The 22,224-nt window shown below is 42.7% G+C and overlaps 1 protein-coding gene across 2 annotated transcripts in view; it reads right to left on the bottom strand.

Annotated features, from left to right (window-relative positions):
• Nucleotides 1-774: 774 nt before the first annotated feature.
• The window catches only part of ANKS6 (ankyrin repeat and sterile alpha motif domain containing 6), a 150,070-nt gene continuing 128,620 nt past the window's right edge, over nt 775-22,224 (bottom strand). The window contains exons 15-16 of one of the 2 annotated variants that reach the window (XM_044293485.1): nt 12,580-12,676; nt 775-1,181 (exon numbers count right to left, since the gene is read on the bottom strand). In XM_044293485.1, the coding sequence (XP_044149420.1) occupies nt 1,132-1,181; nt 12,580-12,676 (147 nt within the window). In that variant the 3' untranslated portion in view covers nt 775-1,131. The remainder of the gene's footprint in view (nt 1,182-12,579; nt 12,677-22,224) is intronic. The other variant, XM_044293486.1, reaches the window with a different exon arrangement.

The raw sequence follows: 22,224 nt of genomic DNA, 5'->3' as shown, positions 1-22,224 counted from the left end.
ACGCAGTATGTTCTATATTCTGCGTTTTTCACTCAGCCCCGCCCCTATAGAAGTGAATGGGGCTTCAGTGAAAAACACATTGCATCCGCAAGCAAGTCCAGATACAATGCGTTTTTCACTGATCATTCCCAAGAGATGTTGTTTGAAAACCTTCAGTTTTTTTATCACGCATGTGAAAAACGCATCAAAACGCATTGCACCTGCGCGGAAAGAACTAAACGCAATTGCAGACAAAACTGACTGAACTTGCTTGCAAAATGGTGCGAGTATCACTGAACGCATTCGACGCCGATCGGTCACGCTCGTGTAAAAGAGGCCTAAGACCACTGCTGATAATCCATGTGGTCCTCCTGCGTTAGGAAACAAGTGTTTTCAGGTGCTTGTGAAGTTGCACAGTCAATGAAAACTCTAATTTTTGCGAGGTCGAATCTCTGTCACCATTTCAATTGCAAAAAGGAAAAAAAAATATTACTATAAATATATTAGATCGTGATTTTTTTTTTTTCTTTTCCCCCCTGCCCACAGCATCCCTGTACTGAATTTATAGTACACCACATGTATGGAGTTGTCAAAACCCAGCCTCACAAAAATAATGTGAAGAATTGTGAGCATTCTGGTTATGTTCATTTCCATACAGATACTGGTTTAAAAAAAAAAACATAAAATGAAAATATTCCATGTGTGTTTGTGTTTTCTACCACTTTTCTAATTAGGAAGGTGCTGGTGCACAACCTTCTCTTACTGGCACACTACATGCCCTCCACCCCACTTATCTTCAGTTTCTGGCTGCCCATGGTTACATTTCTTTTCCTACATATTGTAGGTATAATGTGTCACATCAAATAATCCAACCAAAATTTTAAATAAGCAAGTCAGCCAAGATCTAGAATATATTAGGTATTTATAAGAAATATTTAACATCTTGAAACCTTTTTCTTTAATAAAGCTTCTGTTTCTAGAAGGATTTTTCTCTTTGTTTCTTCACTCAACCACATCGTACCATGGGGTGCCCCGCATTCTATACAGTGATGAGTAGAACCATCTTCACTGTCTGTGTGCACCTTTTTCAACAAAACGGTGGGGTAATTCACTTGGATCCCAAGTTTGTGTGCGGTCCAGTCTATTGAAATGCTACCTTTTGTTTGAGACAAAGGTTTTCGGTTTTGTACAGGCAGAAGGTGCTATAAAAGCAAGAATATATGAGATTACACAAACGGCAGAAAACATTTTGTATAATACAACGATACCATATGGCTCACCAACACCTGCGTTGGAGGCTTAGTTTGCTTGAGATAATTAATTGGCTGCAGTGGTCAGGTGTTGTCAACGTGACATCAGTGCTGCAGCCAGCAGGCACTTTTATTTCAGGCATGCCCTGAATGTTGTCCCGTTTCTTCTTGAAACCAGACAACCCCTATAACCCTCATTGAGCCTACTGAATATATAAATCTCCTCTCAGGAAGGTTTCTGCACTACACCTCTTAAGGGTATAAGATCTCCAATTCAAAAAAGGACAAGGGAAGCAAAGAAACCTATACTTAAACCAACATTGCTAAAAGACCATGGTACTTTCATACATTTACTTAAAATTTTAACAACTGTTAAACACCTTTGCTCAGCAGAGAAATAGGTCAGTTCCTAACTTTTTTTGTTTGTTTCTAAATGCAGACCTGCCATTCTGGTGATGAGCAGATACTACCAGGGAATTTGCAAATGGCGACACATTGCCGTGGCAGGGTAAAGTGATAGGTGATCATGTAATACATACTCAGGCTATGCCCTCCAGAACTGGAACCACTCAGTGGAACAGCCATCTGACCTGACATATAGGGGGATCCTGAACATTACCTGATTGTGGGAATACAATCAAAGGTGTGTGCTACTCTTTGCAACAGTCTGAGTGTGAAGTGTTGCAGATTTCCCCAGAAAGTGTGAATTTATTCCTTGGGGTGATAACCTTTATCATGCACCTTTTCTCACCTCAGAACTCACATATCCTTAATGAGCCCTTCAACATTTAGGAAACAAGATCGCAAACTCCAGTAGTGAAGATCACACAAGCACACAATTTATTCACTTACTTGTTTAAAAATAACATCACATATCAAAAAAAAAATCCTGACTTCCATTCAGGGACCGTCCAACTGGAGTTTCACAAATGCTTCTTCTGAGGTTTCATAGTCCTTTCCAGGTGCACATTTAAATACCCAATACTCCAACCCATAATTATATATACGATGAAATCCATAACAAAAATTCTATACATACATTACAATTAATACACAATAAAAAAACACATCTCATAAAATAGAACTTTTATATAGTTAATAATCCATTCAAATCACCCCCATTTTACAGACCTCCGATCACGTGATAAATATATTAAACAAGTGGCGACAGAGGGCAAGTTCACAACTGTAGTTTTGGTTTGTATCCGATCTGCATTTTTTTGCGGATCGGATGCGGACCCATTCATTGCAATGCGGCCACAAAGGATGCGCACAGCACACCCTATGCCGGTGAACCTTTTAGAGACCGTGTGGCCAAACTGCGACCCAAAACCCACTTATTTATCGCAAAGTGCCAACACGCCAATTTAACCTGAATACTACAGTCCAATATAGTATATCTTCCATGTACTTTATCATTTAGCCATAATAGCCTGCATACATTCAATGCCTGTGCTGTTCATAGTGCGCCCTGCACTGATGAATGGCAGGAAAGCTCTAAGGCATATTGATACAACTTAGACTTTTCCAGGGTGCGGGTGCCCACAAAGAGGGCTCAGAGTGCCGCCTCTGGCACCTTTTCCATAGGTTCGTCACCACTGCCCTATGCTGTCCGCATCCGTATGTCTGTGGTCCTGAAAGAGCCATCTGATAATATTCTGATTGGACTGGAGACCCACAATATGTTATTGCATAAAAAAAATAAAAAAATAAAAGTTTGTCAGAGGGTCCAAAATTTCAGGGAAATGAATAGATGCAGAAAAGATAGCAGCTGACATTAACCAGCAGCAATGGATGTATTCTCTGGGTACTTTACATCCAAAGTGATAACATGTTGATTTTGAATTTGAAATCATGTTTAAAGTAGCAAGGTCCCCTTTAAGTTAAGGTTGAGGTTTGTAGAAGTATATTATATGTTATTGTATTTTCTGTCTGATTGGTTCAATAGCTAACGTGATGCTGGGGATCCCTGAATGCATAATACACTGAGAAGGCTTTTTATTATTTATTGGTTAAGATACATATTGTGATCGGAGGTCTGTGAAATGCAGGGAATTTGAAAGTATATAGCTATAAGAAAATATCAATGGCAATATTTTATATAGATGTGTTCTAAGTATTCATTATAATTTATGCATATGTAAAGAATAATATATATATATTGTTTAATTATGGCATGTGTATGGTAAGGATATTATTTAAGTTCTGATTGGTTCTGTCCCTTTCATTATTACCATTCCGTGTAATGATGTGCCTTGTAATTAGTACCCATCCCCCATTGTGCTGATAAGACCCACATTCCTGAGTGATCTCAGATATGCGTGCTGCACACTGGAGGAGAGGCCAAAATGTTTAAACTCTGTGACATACATTCACTCAGGGCATTCCGCTAAAGACTTCAATCTAGGTAGGATGTAAGTATTGATTCGCCGCATCTTTTCTACACCTTGGGGTGTAGTCCATGTGCTACAACATGGCGACAGGTGACACCCTATGTTGCATATTTAGGCTAGTGATGTTTATTTTCTATTTATTATTCCCTATGTGCTTTGTTTGTTTTATCATATATTTAATAACACTTAGTGAACATTTTTATTCATTTAGCCTGCGTAAGCTTATTTATTCTCAAATCTTTAGAATTCACGTTACAGGATGGAGTACATTGTATTTAAAAGTGCTCCCGAAATGGACTCTGAAGCCCCAGAAGAAACATTCAAGAAACCAGAGTTGGGCAGTTCGAGTGTGAGCCAGGACTTTTTAATTAGGCTACTTTCACACTAGCGTTTTTACTGGATCGGTCAGGGTCCAGCAAAAATGCTTCAGTTTCTGATAATACAACCATCTGCATCTGTTATGAACGGGTCCGGTTCTATTGTCTTTAACATTGCTAAGACGGATCCGTCATGAACTCAATTGAAAGTCAATGGAGGACAGATCTGTTTTCTATTGTGTCAGATAAAATGAATCCGTCCCCATTGACTTGCATTGTGGGCCATGCCGGATCAGTCTTGCTCCGCATTCCAGGACGGAAAGCAAACTACAACATATTGCGGTTTGCTCTCCGGTATGGGAACGCAACTAAACAGAACGGAATGCATTTTGGGGCATTCTGTTCATATCAGTTTTGTCCCCATTGACAATGAATGGGGACAAAACTGAAGTGTTTTTTTTTCCAGTATGGAGCCCCTATGAATGATCTCAATACCGGAAAACTAAAACGCTAGTGTGAAAGTAGCCTTATATGTGCCGATTTCATTTTAATCAAGTTAGTGAATAAGTTGTGTGCTTGCGATCAGTATTGCTGTGGATCATGACTGCTGGAGTTTGCGATCTTGTTTCCTGAATATGTAAGAAGAGCAATACTGATGGCGTGTTTAGAACTTTCCCAAAATCGCATCTTGTTTTTGCTGTATATCAAGCGGATATGTTTGTAAAAACAAACAAAAATGTATTACTTGACATACCCATAGACTACTATTAGGCAAACGTATTTTAAAAGTGCATACTCAGTTTGTCATAGTTTACGTTTATGTTTTTTTGCAGTAGCATACCACGCTTTTCTGTCCAACAAATAAAAAAATAAAAATAGATAGGAAGGTATACTTTTTTCTTTTTTAAATTGCAGTGAATTACTACTACGGAGGGGGCACAATGGGCATTATTACTATGAATGGGGCACAATGGGCATTATACTGTGAAGGGAGCACAATGGACATTACTATTATAAAGGTGGCACAATGGGCATTATTCCTATGAAGGGGGCTCAGAGGGCATTACTACTATGAAGGGGGAACAATGGGCATTACTACTGTGTAGGGGGCACAGAGAGCATTACTCCTGTGAAGTGGGTGGGCATAACTTATGGGGCACTGAGTGGGCATTACTACTGTGCAGGAGCACAGTAAGGGCATTACAACCATGAAGGGAGCACAGTAAGGGCATTACAACCATGAAGGGGGCACCGAAAGGGCATTACAACCATGAAGGGGGCACCGAAAGGGCATTACAACCATGAAGGGGGCACCGAAAGGGCATTACAACCATGAAGGGGGCACCGAAAGGGCATTACAACCATGAAGGGGGCACCAAAAGGGCCTTACAACCATGAAGGGGGCACCAAAAGGGCATTACAACCATGAAGGGGGCACCAAAAGGGCATTACAACTGTGAAAGGGGCACAGAGAGGGCATAACTACTGTGAGGGAGGCACAAACAGGGCATTACAACTGTCCTTAAAAAAAAAATACTAATATATATATATAAACATGAGGGCATAAGAAGACCCCTTCTCCAGGACTGAGCCAATGCGTCCACAGCTTTCGGATGATCCTTCAGGGAAAGCGAAAAGAACCCCCCCCCCCCCCACCACCACCTTTCTGTTTGACCTGGTGGTAAAGAGGTCTCTCCAGGACACCCTACAGGGAGTGCAGAATTATTAGGCAAGTTGTATTTTTGAGGATTAATTTTATTATTGAACAACAACCATGTTCTCAATGAACCCAAAAAACTCAATATCAAAGCTGAATATTTTTGGGAGTAGTTTTTAGTTTGTTTTTAGTTTTAGCTATTTTAGGGGGATATCTGTGTGTGCAGGTGACTATTACTGTGCATAATTATTAGGCAACTTAACAAAAAACAAATATATACCCATTTCAATTATTTATTTTTACCAGTGAAACCAATATAACATCTCAACATTCACAAATATACATTTCTGACATTCAAAAACAAAACAAAAACAAATCAGTGACCAATATAGCCACCTTTCTTTGCAAGGACACTCAAAAGCCTGCCATCCATGGATTCTGTCAGTGTTTTGATCTGTTCACCGTCAACATTGCGTGCAGCAGCAACCACAGCCTCCCAGACACTGTTCAGAGAGGTGTACTGTTTTCCCTCCTTGTAAATCTCACATTTGATGATGGACCACAGGTTCTCAATGGGGTTCAGATCAGGTGAACAAGGAGGCCATGTCATTAGTTTTTCTTCTTTTATACCCTTTCTTGCCAGCCACGCTGTGGAGTACTTGGACGCGTGTGATGGAGCATTGTTCTGCATGAAAATCATGTTTTTCTTGAAGGATGCAGACTTCTTCCTGTACCACTGCTTGAAGAAGGTGTCTTCCAGAAACTGGCAGTAGGACAGAGTTGAGCTTGACTCCATCCTCAACCCGAAAAGGCCCCACAAGCTCATCTTTGATGATACCAGCCCAAACCAGTACTCCACCTCCACCTTGCTGGCGTATGAGTCGGACTGGAGCTCTCTGCCCTTTACCAATCCAGCCACGGGCCCATCCATCTGGCCCATCAAGACTCACTCTCATTTCATCAGTCCATAAAACCTTAGAAAAATCAGTCTTGAGATATTTCTTGGCCCAGTCTTGACGTTTCAGCTTGTGTGTCTTGTTCAGTGGTGGTCGTCTTTCAGCCTTTCTTACCTTGGCCATGTCTCTGAGTATTGCACACCTTGTGCTTTTGGGCACTCCAGTGATGTTGCAGCTCTGAAATATGGCCAAACTGGTGGCAAGTGGCATCTTGGCAGCTGCACGCTTGACTTTTCTCAGTTCATGGGCAGTTATTTTGCGCCTTGGTTTTTCCACACGCTTCTTGCGACCCTGTTGACTATTTTGAATGAAACGCTTGATTGTTCGATGATCATGCTTCAGAAGCTTTGCAATTTTAAGAGTGCTGCATCCCTCTGCAAGATATCTCACTATTTTTGACTTTTCTGAGCCTGTCAAGTCCTTCTTTTGACCCATTTTGCCAAAGGAAAGGATAATATGCACACCTGATATAGGGTGTTGATGTCATTAGACCACACCCCTTCTCATTACAGAGATGCACATCACCTAATATGCTTAATTGGTAGTAGGCTTTCGAGCCTATACAGCTTGGAGTAAGACAACATGCATAAAGAGGATGATGTGGTCAAAATACTCATTTGCCTAATAATTCTGCACTCCCTGTATAAGGCAGAAATTTTGTTGAAAACCCCCTGGTCTAGGGACCATTCGCCCTGGCATAGATGATAATGGCTGAGGAAATCTGCTTTCACATTGTCTACCCCCTTTAGATGTACAGCAGAAAGATCTGAGAGAATCTTCCGACAAGATAGAAAATTTGGTGGCTGAGGGCCATCAGACTCCGAGCCCTGGTACCTCCCCGGCTGTTGATATAGGCTACTGCTGTCATATTGTCTGGATAGATCCTGACGTTTCTGCCCCTGATGATCGAAAGACTCTGAGTCAATGCTAACCAGATAGCATTCAGCTCTTTGAAATTTGAGACTTGGGCCGGGAACTGAAGTCCCAGGTCTCCTGCAGCAGAAAAGACTCCACATGGGCTTCCCAACCTTAAAGGCTGGCATCTGTGGTCAAGTAAAAGACTGCATCTCTGTGCCATGGAACTCTTCTCTTTAAATTTTGTAGATTCATCCACCACTCCAAAGAAATCAGCGTCTGTGGGTGATAGATAAAAACTCTGCATCCAGAGAGAGAATACATCTGCCCCAAACCTCCTGAAGCTGTAGTGGCCTTGAGTGATACTGGGCCCATTCTACCCCTGTAATGGCAACTGTCATGAGACCCAGCACGGACATGGCCTCCCTCAAAGAAACTGACTGATGAAAGAGAAGGTTATGAATTCTTGATTTTATCAGCAGAACTTTGTGTAGGGGCAACAGATACCTCTGAGATCTGGAATCTAGGATCATCCTTAAAAAAAAAATAAAAAAAAAGGACTTCTGACTTGGACGCAAACTGGAGTTTTCCATGTTAATATCCCATCCTAGCTTGTCCAGAACTTCCCTCAACCAGGTGATCTGTTCTTCTAGGATCTGACCGGGCAAGAAGAAGAAAGTCGTCTAGATAGGGAATGATGACGAGGTCATTTTCTCTCATTTCAAGTTTATTATTGACAAGAAATAGGGTCGAGTAAAAACCTCCCGTCACCTCCTGCCTTGGAACTTCCACCAATAATCTTTTTTTTCTAACAGGGAAAAAAACTCTGAAATGATGGCTGCCTGTTGTGGGGGGTCTGAACGATAATCTGTTATCACAAATCTTCCCGCAGCTTTTGAAACTTTATGTTTAAGCCCTCCCTTATAACCAAATTTATCCATGGGCTGTTGGAGATTTTTTGCCACTGACTTGAAAAGCGAGACAGACGCCCGCTGTCATTGGGGCTGTTTCTTTGAGGCATCTGACCCGGAAAAAAGAAACCCTTTTGACTTCTTAGCTGCTCCCGCAACTGTCTAGATCTCTTTTTTCCCCCTGAAACCTTCTCTATTAAACCTGGGATGGAAGGATTTTTTTTTAGGGGGCTGCTGGATGGTGGAAGGAAAGCCCTTTTTTCTATCAGTGGAGGCCTTTTCAAGTAGATCATCAAGGACCAGGCCAAATAAGTAAACACCTTGACACGGAATGGCGCAAAGCTTAGCTTTAGAGATAGCATCCCCATTCCAGCTTTTTAACCAGATAGCTCTACGAACAGAATTGGATAAAGCAGAAGCTCTGGCAGATAACCTTAAAGAGTCCACCGAAGCATCGGCAAGGAAATCAAGAGCATTATAAAAAGTAGGAAACAAGGATAACTGCTCCCTAGGGGTAGCCCCTTTAATGTGATCCTCCAGCTCCCTCATCCATGTCTTTAAGGATCTAGCCACCAAAGTGGCGGCGATTGCTGGTTTAAAGGCCCCCGCCGAGGCTTCCCAATTCTTTTTAAAATAAATGTCAGCCCTTCTATCCATTTGGTCTTTAACCCCTTAAGGACCCATGACGTACCGGTACGTCACGGGTTTAAACCATTTTTTGTCACCTTACATCACAAAAAGTCACATGCACCCCAATATAGTGCCAATAAAACAGTCATCTCATCCTGGAAAAATCATACCCTACCCAAGGTAATCGCCCAAAAACTGAAAATATTATGTCTCTCAGACTATGGAAACACTAAAACATATTTTTTATATTTTTTTTGCTTCAAAAATGAAATCATTGTGTAAAACTTACATAATAGAAAAAAAAAAAAAAAGGATACATATTAGGTATCGCCGCATCCGTGACAACCTGGTCTATAAAAATATCACATGATCTAACCTGTCAGATGAATGTTGTAAACAACAAAAAATAAAAACTGTGCCAAAACAGCGATTTCTTGTTATCTTGCCTCACAAAAAGTGCAATATAGAGAAACCAAAAATCATATGTACCCTAAACTAGTACCAACAATACTGCCACCCTATCCCGTAGTTTCTAAAATAGGGCCACTTTTTTGGAGTTTCTACTGGGTGCATCAGGGGGGCTTCAAATGGGACATGGTGTATGGTGTAAAAAAAAAAAAAAGTCTAGCAAAATCGGCCTTCCAAAAACCGTATGGCATTCCTTTCCTTCTGCGCCCTGCCGCATGCCCGTACAGCTGTTTTACGACCACATATGGGGTGTTTCTGTAAACGACAGAATCAGGGCCATAAATATTGAGTTTGGTTTGGCTGTTAACCCGTGCTTTGTAACCAGAGAAAAATTATTAAAAATGGAAAATCTGCCAAAAAAAGTGAAATTTTGAAATTGTATCCATTAACAAAGTTTGTAAAATCAGTTTGTTTTGAATACCTTGAGGGGTGTAGTTTATAGAATGGGGTCATTTTTGGGTGGTATCCATTATGTAAGCCTCGCAAAGTGACTTCAGACCTGAACTGGTCCCCAAAAATTGGGTTTTTGAAAATTTCAGAAAAATTTTAAAATTTGCTTCTAAACTTGTAAGCCTTGTAACATCCCCAAAAAATAAAATATCATTCCCAAAATGATCCAAACATGAAGTAGACATATGGGGAATGTAAAGTGATAACTATTTTTGGAGGTATTACTATGTATTATAAAAGTAGAGAAATTGAAACTTGGAAATTTGCAATTTTTTTACAAATTTTTGGTAAATTTGGTATTTTTTTTATAAATAAAAATGATAATTTTTTTTACTTAATTTTACCAGTGTCATGAAGTACAATATGTGACGAAAAAACAATCTCAGAATGGCCTGGATAAGTCAAAGCGTTTTAAAGTTATCAGCACTTAAAGTGACACTGGTCAGATTTGCAAAAAATGGCCTGGTCCTTAAGGTGAAATAAGGCTGAGTCCTTAAGGGGTTAAAAGAACCCATATCCTCAAAAGGAAGCGCAGCTTTTTTAGATATCGTAGCTACCGGGGCATCCAGTTTTGGGGCCCTGTTCCAAGAGGCAGACACTTCCTCGTCAAAGGGGTATTTACGTCTAACAGAGGAAGGAATAAAAAACTTTCTATCAGTCTTTTCTATTCTTTTGCAATGACTGCCTGTATATTTCTATGCACGGCCCAGACCCTCAAACAGAGTCCTGAACAGACTGTGGCGGCTTTTGGTCATCTAGGCCCATAGTAGCTCTTACTACTTTGACTAGGGAATTAATGTTCTCTGCATGAAAGAGCGGCTTCCCTGTGGCTTTGTCAGAGGACTCATTCGATGAAAGCCATTCTCTCTCTTCTTCCAATCCAGAAAGTCCATCACTGTCAAGCACAATACAATACAATACTGTCAATACAGCACAACCATTTGTCCTTAGATCTGGAGACCTCCTTAGATACCTAAACACAGAAGATGACCCCTATGAGTAATTAGCATCAGGAATATTGGGGTATCACGCCTCTTACCCAACCGTGGTACCGGCGTATCATTGGTGGTTTCTGCGTGCTGAGACTGCTCGATGTCCAAGTCGCTGTATTAGCTAGATGGAGGAACTGCCAGCTGGCTGGGCTTTTCTCTTCCAGGAGCACATACCGGCTACCCCCCACTTCCGGTCTTACAGCGTTCGCTTCCTCCTAATGTCGCAACCTGGAAGTACCTCCCATGTGCGCCGACAGCCGGACATGCAATCACGTCCGCAGACGTCCCGTAAGGCAGAAGCCCTCATTGACCGAGAAGGAGATGGAGTTGGGAGGAGAGAGAAAGAGGCCCAGACTCTGCAGCGGCTCCTAAAGGAGGCTTATGCCGCCGGGTAAAGCCCTCCCAATACTATGAAAACAGTCGGGGAGTCTGCAGCTCCTTTCCATTTTCTTTAGCGGTTTCCAATTCCCTCCTGTCCCTTAGGACCACAAATAGAACTGGAAGTAGAGGGGATGGACCCTCTTTTAAAGCTGTTCTGGTTCCTGTTTTCTGTCCTGAGGAGGAGGCTGTCTCTCCAAGGGTGCTGTCATAGGCAAGGGGGAAATAAAGAATTCAAAAGCATAGTACACTACTCCTTTCCATCCTGCAGAGTCTAACAAAACAATGTATAGGTTAACACATAAAAAAGAACTCTGTGGTGACAGATGCCACTGTATGACATTTGTCAGAGGCATCTGGTTAACATACACATTTTTTGTATACATTAAACGTAAGACAAAAGCTTGATGTGAACCCAGCCTAAGAGATGCAGAACTTGTATGCAGCGAGCCACCATGAACATTTGGAAAAACAAGAAAGTGAAAATAAAAAGAACCCATATCCTTTTTACTTCTATTTGTTAAGGCCCCATTACACTGGACAATTTTGCAGGCGATTTCCCAGCAAGCGGCTGCTTGTCAGTGAAGGAGGCCACTGCATTTACACATATACCGACTTCTTGTTTGCCGGCAGCAGAGGCTCTTTACACAGCACACTCTGCTGTCACCAAATGACAATTTAGGTAGCTGCACAAACGATCCATCCATTTTGCTCATTCATCAGGTAATTGGTGGCACCTGTATACCAACAAATAATTGCCAACGAGCCTTCCTATGAACACTTGTTAGTGATTATCTGGTGTATTCTCAGCCTGTGTAAAGGGACCTTTAAAGAGGTGTACCAAGATTACAAATTATCCCCTATCCACAGCATAGAGGATAAGCATCTAGTCAGCTGGGGTCCAACTACTGGGGCCCCCCAAGGAATCATGAGAGCTCCCTGTATGAATGGAGTGGCAGAAATGCTTGACCACTGCTCCATTCATACAAGGACGACACAGGACCACACTGATCAGACACTTTGCACAACCCATTTAAGTATAAGGAAGACTTATATTGTACTATAATAACCAGAGACCAACAAAGCATTTTCTTATTTCTACATGTGAAATCAACTTTCCTCAAAATACATTACACTGGGAAAGTAAATCTCATGACATAAAACCATCAGGCTTCCTCACCTTTACATTTGTGGGTAAGTGACTGTAAACCTAAACACATGGGCATTTGTACAACTCAGAATATCAGGTGACTGCTGAGGTGTGCTATCCATGGGTTTAATACTGCATGACGTTTAAAGGTTTTAATTAAATTGAAACCTGCCCAGTCCAATTGAGTACTTACATTGATGAGCTCCTGCTGGCCGTGTATTACTAGCGCTGCTCTCAAATGAAGAATGAAAATTGTGAATGGTTTCCTGTAGAATCTGTCTTTCTCTGCCCTTAGGGAGAAATAAAATGGTCAAAGGAGTCAATGTCACATATACCGTGAAAGGTTTTAGGAATGGCAGCTTTACTAGGTCAGTCCACTTACAAATAGGGTAGCAACAACGTTTTTACCCACTAACTGGCCCCTTAAATGCCAAAGGTAAGCGGAAATCTAGTGCACACAGGAGAAGATTTACTGATCAAAATGTGCCAGACTTAAATTTAAAATTAAAAGTAAAATTTGTGCAAAAACTGGAATACATGCCTTGCCACACTGATCAAAGGAAATCTATCACCGGTGTTTTACTGCCCTAACTAAGGGCAGCATAAACTAGTGACAGATCCCTTTAGTAAAACAGAGGGTAACCTTCTTTAACTGACCCAGCCATTGTGATGATTTACAAAGTTGCTTTATTTTCTTTTTAAAATGCATTGCATCTTGAAAAATTGTCAGCGAGTACAGATATTCCCCTTCACAATACAAATTTACAAGTAATTTTATAAGCCATGGCTCCTATCAGTGCATGGATATTTGGAGAAGCAGTCCAACATATGTAAAGAAAGGAAAATCCAGCACTGGGTCGAAGTCTTCAAAAATATCTTCAAATGTATTACTGATTCAATAAAATCCACAATAATGGACCCCAGCAATCAGTCTTCGTATTTCAGACTAGCCACAGCCCTTACCAGGTCACTACCTCTTCACAGAAAGTGGAAAAAACAAAGATATAAATGTACAAATTACAGGTTTTACTGTATTTTCCCCCACAAAACTATATATCAATCTGCTCGGCTTCTCCTGCTCTATAACATGGTGCTTTCAGATTGCATTGCATTTTGTGGTGACACATCCTCTTTAAAAGGACACACAAAACTTCAACATACAGGTGCATCTCAATAAATTACATCAAACAGTGAACTTATCTAAGTAATTAAATTCTAAAAGAGAAACTCATATTATAGAGATTCATTACACACAGTGATGTGTTTCAAGCATTAATTTATTTGAATGATGATGATTATGGCTTACAGCAAATGAAAACCAGAAAACTACAATATTATAAGACCAATTTAAAAAAAAAAAAATTTAAATACAGAAATGTTGGCCTACTGAAAAGTATGTACAGGACATGCACTCAATACTTGGTTGGTGCTCCTTTTGCATGAATTACTGCATCAATGCGGAGTGGCATGGAGGCAATCAGCCTGTGGCACTGCTGAAGTGTTTTGGAAGACTAGGTTGCTTTGATGGCGGCCTTCAACTCATCTGAATTGTTGGGTCTGGGGTCTCATCTTCCTCTTGAGAATAATCTGTAGATTGTCTACGGGGTTTTGGTCAGACGAGTTAGCTGGCCAATCAAGAACAGTAATAATGTGGCTATTAAACCAGGTAATGGCACTTTTTGCAGTATGGGCAGGTGCCAAGTCCTGCTGGAAAATTAAATCAGCATCTCCATGAAGCTTGTCAGCAGAGGGAAGCGTGCAGTGCTCTAACATTTCCTGGTAGACGGCTGTGCCGACTTTAGACTTGATATAACACAGTGGACCAACACCAGCAGATGACTTGGCTCCCCAAACCATCACTGACTGTGGAAACTTCACCCTGGACCTCAAGCATCTTGTATTGTGTGTCTCTCCACTGTTCCTCCAGACTCTGGGACCTTGATTTCCAAATGAAATGCAAAATGCAAAATGTACTTTCATCTGAAAATAGGACCTTGGGCTCCTGTGCAACGGTCCAGTCCTTTTTTTCCTTAGCCCCTGTAAGACGCTTCTGACATTGTCTCTGGGTCAGGAATGCGACAGTTGTAGCCCATGTTCTGGATACATCTGTGTGTGGTGGCTCTTGAAGCACTGACTCCAGCCACAGTCCACTCCTTGGGAATCTTCCCCAAATTCTTAAATTGTGCACCTTTTTCTACCACTTAACTTTAAATTAAAGAGGACCTTTCATCGGTCCAAACATTGTGAACTAAGTATCATGACATATACTGCAGTGCCCAGGGATCTCACTTGGTTATAGTAGGCGGAGACTTAGGGGACTTGGTTATAGTAGGCGGAGTCTGCTCTTGTTCTCCTGGGCGTCTCCTTCTCCTAGGCTGTAGCGCTGGCCAATCGCAGCGCAGAGCTCACAGCCTGGGAGGTTTTTCTTCCAGGCTGTGAGCTCTGCGCTGCGATTGGCCAGCGCTACAGCCTAGGAGAAGGAGATGCCCAGGAGAACAAGGGCAGTCTCCTCCTACTACTACCAAGTCCCAGAACATACCGGAGGACATAACGGGAGAACGGAGCGGTGCCCAGGTATAATAGTAAGTGCAGCGAGATCCCTGGGCTCCGCTGTATTTCATGATAATTAGTTCATAATGTTTGGACCTATGAAAGGTCCTCTTTAATATGTTTGGATACGGCAATGTATGACCAGCCAGCGTCTTTAGCAATTACCTTTTGTGGCTTTGTTGTCTTCTGGACAACTGTCAAGTCAAAAGTCTTCCCCATGATTGATTAGGCTATTGACTCAGACTAAGGGACCATTTAAAGGCTTATCAGGTGTTTGGTGTTGATTAGATGATTAGTTTCACTTTTTGCTGCAAATTTCTTTTTTATTGAGTTTAGAAAAGAACATGGTACATGAGAAGAAAACAGTACATGTTACATGAGTCCTTTCGAATTTTTTGCAAACAGTTTTGTTCAAAATAGCAGTCAGACATCACTAACCTGATAAATCACTGTTTTTGGTAGAAATTATATTTCTACATGGCAAAAAGGTAATTTACTAACTAGCAGGTGTAGTAGAGTAATAGAAATCCAACAGACCCAACAGTCATGACATGCAGGCTGCTGATTCTGTGTAATTGAATCACTAATTGAAAGGGGCATGTTCAAAATAATAGCAGTGTGGAGTTCAATTAGTGAGGTCATTCATTCTTTGAAAAACAGGCGGCTAAAGTTACCTGCAAGTACTGTTATAATTAGAACACGCCTATGTAAAGCCAAGCAATCTGCAAGAAGCCCCCACAAAGTCCCACTGTTGGAAAAAAAGACATGTGCTGAAGAGGTTACAATTTGCCAAAGAGCACATTGACTAGCCTAAAGAGAAATGCCGCAACATTTTGTGGACTGATGAAAGTAAGATAGTTCTTTTTGGGTCTAGTAATCGGAGAGCGTTTGTTAGACGACCCCCAAACACTGAATTCAAGGCACAGTACACTGTGAAGACATTGAAGTATGGTGGCACAAGCATCATGATATAGGGATGTTTCTCATACTATGGTGTTGCACCTATTTATTGAATACCAGGGATCATGGATCAGTTTGAATACATCAGAATACTTGAAGAGGTCATGCTGCCTTATGCTGAAGAGGAAATGCCCGTAAAATGGGTGTTCCAACAAGACAACGACCCCAAACACACCAGTAAACGTGCAACATCTTGGTTGCAGACCAAGACTGACGTTATGGAGTGGCCAGCCCAATCCCCGGATCTTAATCCAACAGAAAACTTGTGGGGTAACATCAAAAATGCAGTTTCTGAGTCAAAACCAAGAAAGAGAGAAGAACTGTGGAATGTAGTCCAATCCTCCTGGGCTGGAATACCTGTTCACAGGTGCCAGAAGTTGGTTGACTCCATGCAACTCATATGTACAGCAGTTCTCAGAAACAGTGGTTATACAACTAACTATTAGTTAAGTGATTCAAAGGAAAGCAAAATCTTCAAACATTTTTCAGTTTATATAGTGAATGTTTCAGTTTGTAAAGAAGAAAACAAACACTGCTATTTTTTTGAACAGTCTAAAATGCACTTTTCTTTATTTTTTTTTTTAGAGGAACAACACAAATTTGATATATTTTTCTTCATGTTTTGATTTGGAATAGAGTGTGTAGTGTTCCCAATGCATTTGTGTGTATGGAAAGTAAAGCTATTAGAAGGATTTTGAGCTTTATTCACTTTTTTAAACACACTGCTATTATTTCGAACACAGCTGTACATAATACAGACATAATCCTGTATTGAAAATAGCTTAAATAAGACAAGAACATACAAACTGGCGGCCGACACCAGCCAACAATAAACTCGTTCTATATCTTCTGGGTGAGAGGACATATCTAATACCTAGTACATTCCGTGTCCGTCCCACAGCAGAGTAGGAGGTAACAGGGGAAGAGCAAGGACAGCAAAGAGATCCAGGGGCCACTATTAGCGTTTATGTCAGCGAGCAACCCCGACCTGTATTTAAGATCATGACAGGTGTTCAGTGGTTAGTGTGGACATGAAATCTCTCCATGTTTTTCATATTCTGTGAAACGTAGGCCTCGTTCACACTTCAGTGTTTAGTCAGTGATTTCCATTAGTGATTTGTGAGCCAAAACCAGAAGTGGAGCCTCCACAGACATGAGGTAGAAGGGAAAGATCTGCTCCTGTTCTGTGTTTAGAGTTGCACCTGGTTTTGGCTCACAAATCACTGATGGAAATCACTGACCAAACACTGAAGTGTGAACGAGGCCTTAGGGGGGGTTGCATAGAGCTACTTAACAGAGCTCCTCCATGCGGGAAATTTGAGCCACTTTGCGGATCCACTGGGAAACCGAGGGGGCAGTGGTGTCCCTCCATTGGAGGGGGAATCAGCACTTTCACAGCTACTACTAGTGTGACCCAAAGCTGTCTATTGAAGCGTGGTTGGGACACCTGTCACGGTCCCGTCCGTGACAGGGACTAGAAGATCGAGGAGACTGGCTGCACGTGATTCACAGACTCTTTAGTTTCACTATCCATGTTGTTGCTGGGAATGACCACACCTCTGGTCTCAGGTGTAGCTTAAGTGGTCACTCCTTCTCCTCTATTTAGTCTGGTCTCACTCATCATGCTATGCGGTTGATAGCTCCTTTGGGATGTTGGCAGTGCTGGTGTTGGTTCTCCTCTCAGTTTCCACTCGTCCGCATACTTTGGAGTTAAGTTTCTTTCCTTTATTTCTTGTTTGTTGTATTTCCCCCACCTTTTGGTATTAGGCCTGAATGGGTCTTCTGTTCCTTCAGCTGGAAAGGAACAGGCCATCCGTTGTCCTGACACTATCGCCAGAGCCCTGTTAGGGCTTAGGTTTCTGTGTATTAAAATTCCTACCACCCTGTCCCTAGTTTTCTAATACCTTTCCCCTGGACCTCCCCCCCCCCCCTTGTGTTCGGTGTGGAGTTAGTTCCCACACCATGCCGTGACAACCCCAGGGGAAGGCCAAGAAAAATGGTTCTTAGGGTCACAGGTGGGGCGTCTGGGCAGACTTTAGCTATAAGCTCTCCTACTCTCTGCCACAATGGTTTTATAAGAGCACAGTCCCACCAAATGTGAACATAGCAGCCCGTGTGGGAAAGAGAGCACCAGCAGAGGTTGGGAATGGAGGTATTAATCTTGTTTAGGACGACAGGAGTTTTATACCATCGGCATGTCAGTTTATAGTTAATCTCCTGCAGTGTAATGCATCTAGAGGGGGCCACAGCTGGTTTTTATAGATTTGTGAGATTTCCTGTTGGGTGAGAGTCTGGCCTAATTCTTGTACCCAAGCCCTGATGTATGGTAATGGGGAGTCCGCGGAAGCGCAATCAGTTCCCTGTAAGCTTGGGAATATGGGAGCGTAGTGTAGATAGACGATCTAGCCAAGTAGTATCTTGAGGCAATGAGCCCAGTTTCAGGAATGTCCTGAAACCCAGGGCAAACTGGTTGTAGGTTAACTGAGTCATAGATACCGAGGGAAACAGATTACACAATGCCCGAAACTCCGTTAGAGTGCCATCAGCTAGTATATCTCCATTTTTCTTTGCGTTTAAGCTCTTTTATAGGGCAAGGCAGATAGAGGTATATGGAGTGTTAAGACCAAGGAGGTCCCAGTGATGGAGGAAGGGGATTACCATATAGTTGCAACTTTGTGAAGAGAATCCCATACCTGGAGGGTCTCCCTGGTGATCACATTCAGTGAAGAAGGCAGTCATCTACCGGTTTGAAGGAGCAAGAGACCTTGGGTGAGTGGGAAGCCCGAGACTACTTCCGCCCTATGCCCCCCTTTAGGTTTCGGCAGAGTTTTATAGGCTACTCTATGGGTAGTTTTCCACCAAAGGAACTTCAAAAACAGCTTATGGGTAGTCATGAAAAAGGACCTGGAGAGATAGATAGGTATGGTTTGAAATAGGTAGAGGAATTTCGGGATGACCATAATTTCGAGATTAGCTTGACCAATCCAAGAGATTTTTGTAATTTTACAACTTTCTATGATCCTTGAAACTTGGGCCTGTAGTGGGGCATAGTTAAGTGAATACCAGTTCTCAGGGGTGGCTGAGATGGAGAGACCTAGATATCTGATAGAAGTGTGGGACCATGGGAAGGGAGATCTAGCAGAAGCTCCAGCAACCATCCTCCAGGGCAAGAGATGTTTAGCGCAGATGATTTTGTGGGGTTTCTCTTAAAATTTGAGAGGTTTTGGAATGTGGAGAAAATGTCATGTCGGGAAAGAAACATCGGGATTCGTTGTGAGAATTAGAAGATCGTCTGCATAATCTGCTGTAAGATGAACTTGGTCTCTTACCGCTATACCTAAAACATCTGGGTGTTGCCTAACGTGTTGGATGAGAGATTCTATCGTGAGGACAATAAGTAAAGGAGACAGGGGGCAACCCTGAGGCGTCCCTTTGGATATTCGGAAGGGGAGAGAAAGAGTGCCATTGACACGAACCGATGCTGTAGGAGTAAAATAAAGCGCCATTATACAAGAGATAAAGTGTGACGAATACCACCCCTCGTGGGGTCAAGCTCACGAGGCGCGGTATTGTCCCTGGCTACTAAAAACGTGACGTTAAACCCTCTGGGAGGAGCAGGTAGGGTCAGGTTGGTACAGTTTGCACACACACACACCTCCTGTCCACGCGGGCACAGAGAGGCAACAAGCTGAGAGAGCCTTTTCACTGCCGCAGTGAAAACAGCGCCGTCTCAGCCCGGGAAATCTGCCACCAGCTTCTCGTTTGATATAAGCCCGGTCCACTAATGGGATTATATAGGGTGAGAAATCAACCCGCGGTAGCTTATAACTAGGCCAAAACACGGACGTGGAGATACGTGATCGAGATACAAGATAGCACAGGATTAAATTATAGATTTAATCGCCGTAAGGGCACACTAGATTTAACACAATATACACAGAGAATATATACAGTGGTCTGAGGTTACAGATTATTTGGGTACAACAGGGTTAGGCCAAATGCACACGGCAGTTTTTCACGGCCGTGAGCAGTCCGTGGAACCACGGGCTGGATTCCTGCTGAGAGCAGGAGAGCACGACGTCATTGGTTGCTATGACGCCGTGCGCTCCCTGCTGCCGCCGAAATACAGTGATACAGTGGTATGATCTATCGGCCTTAAGCAGAGCAAAAGTCAGTTACTGGGTAGATGAAAGTTCCTTTGGGTCATAAGGGTGGCTTCAGTCAAGTGGGGGCGGTGATGTCAGCGGTTTCCAGGTCTCTCCAAACACATTTGCACAATGTGACCCCCTTTCAGAGAAAGACACCACCCTCTAGTTTGCATGGGCTTATGACCTGTAGCCGGCCACTCCCCTCCCCGCCTATGGGTAGGGCCCACCCCTCCTTTTCTGGTGCTGGGAGCAAATGACCCATAAAACCCCTTAGGGCTCATAGCCCCAGACCCGAATATCGCAGGAAGATGGTTCCGGGCCCAATTGATCCGCCTGGGTTCCGGCTACAACTAGAGTCCAAGCATTGTACCGTTATTTGGTTTCTGTGGGGAGATAAGTATATCTCCCCTCCCGGGCACTCTAGTCTAAAGCCGGGACTACATGGATGTTTGGCTTTGCCCCAGGATCGCAAAAATATAACCGAATTATGCCTGGGATGGATGGACGATTCATAATTCTTTATAACTCACCGGTCCCAATATGTCCTCTAATCTGATTGAACTGGGGAAGGTTTGGGACCCCATACTGAGAGATCCTTCCTGTTAACTTGGCCTGGCTCCTAGCTGCTGGAAGAGGTGTGAGTCTATACACCTTGGGCATCCTTTGAGCTAGGACCCCCTGTAGATTTCAGCCATCTGCTTGCCAGATGGCAGAGGTAGTGGAGTGAGAGCCTATTTGCATGTGGTCTGACAAAAAGGTGAATCAGATGAAAATCAGGGCTGCCAGTAAATAATAATCCATCTTCCTCACATGAAGTGTGGAGGAAGACCAAACTTAGCCAAAGCTTGAGTCATGAAGCTCAGGTCTACTCAATCAAACGCTTTTTCGGAGTTTGTGGATAAGAGAACCAAGGGTGTCTTAAAAGATCGAGCAAACTGGATCAACTGTAGAACTCGTAGCGTATTATATTTACCTTCCCCTCCCCTTCACAAACCCCACTTGTTCGGCATTTACTAGACCTGGAAGCATAGCATTCAGTCAATTTGGTAGTAATTTTGCATAGAGCTTTATGTCCACATTGAGGAGAGATATAAGGCGGTAGATGCTACAGAGGGAGGAATCTTTACCATCTTTTGGTACCTGGGTGAACCATACGCCAGGGTTTGTGCCGGGAATTCTGTTTTTTCCGTTAGCGAGTTGAAAGACATTTGGGGAAGTAAGATCGCTGGAAAGGTTTTGTAATATTGTATGGGGAGGCCATCGGGGACTGGACTCTTTCCCTGGGGGGGTGAAAGGGCCAATTTAAGTTCTTCTAAGGTGAATCATTTATCTAGGTCAGATTGTTGGGCCTTCTTTAGCGAAGGGAGGGATAGTCGGCCCAGGAAGGCAGTTATGTCTAGCTTGCGCTGGGCCTTTAGTTCTGGGGGTTCGCCTTCCCGTATATTGTATAGGGATGTGTAGAAGCGCTGGAATTGTTGTGCTATGCCCTGTGTGTCCATGACTGGGGAACCCGACTCAGAGACTATTTGCTTGATGTACACTATTTGCTTGATGGTCCTGTCTGCGTTTGGCTAGCAAGGCCATGAATTTGGAGCCTTTGTTGCCATGCTGATAAGACTCTATGCTAGGAGTACAAGTATGCGTTTGCAGCCTTTAGGTTGAGAAGCTATTTTAACTGCTCTCTCAATTTGGTAAGATCAGTTAGGGTCGAAGAGGCCAATGATTGTTTATAATATCTCTCTAGCCTAGCAATATCTGACATAAGAGAGTCAACGTCCTTGGTCGGGCAAGTTTTAGCATATGTGCCTATGGAGAGAAATTCACCTCCGCCCACAGACTTATGGGCCTCCCAAAGTATTGTTGGGGAAATAGAGTCAGACGTGTTTTTTGAAAAATAGGAGGCGAGGATCTTTGAGATCCTCTGTTTTAAGGGTTCATTATTGAGAAGTTCATTCAACCTCCAAGTGTATTCACACTTAGGAAGTGTCTGGATTTTTAGTCCAACCTGGACTGGTGCATGGTCTGAAACAGTGATTTGCCCGATATGTGCTCTGGACACCAGGTGTAAGTGAGGGGTGGAGACGAATACGTAGTCCAATTTTTGGTAGGAGTTGTAGGGAGTGGAGAAGTAGGTGTAATCATGGTGGGATGGGTACAGGGTGCGGTAGGTGTCTCTTACT

The sequence above is a fragment of the Bufo gargarizans genome, chromosome 5 (genome assembly GCF_014858855.1).
Source record: "Bufo gargarizans isolate SCDJY-AF-19 chromosome 5, ASM1485885v1, whole genome shotgun sequence".
Classification (NCBI taxonomy): Eukaryota; Metazoa; Chordata; class Amphibia; order Anura; family Bufonidae; genus Bufo; species Bufo gargarizans.
The sequence above is the reverse complement of the archived record's forward strand: the minus strand, read 5'-3'. Positions and strand labels throughout refer to the sequence as shown.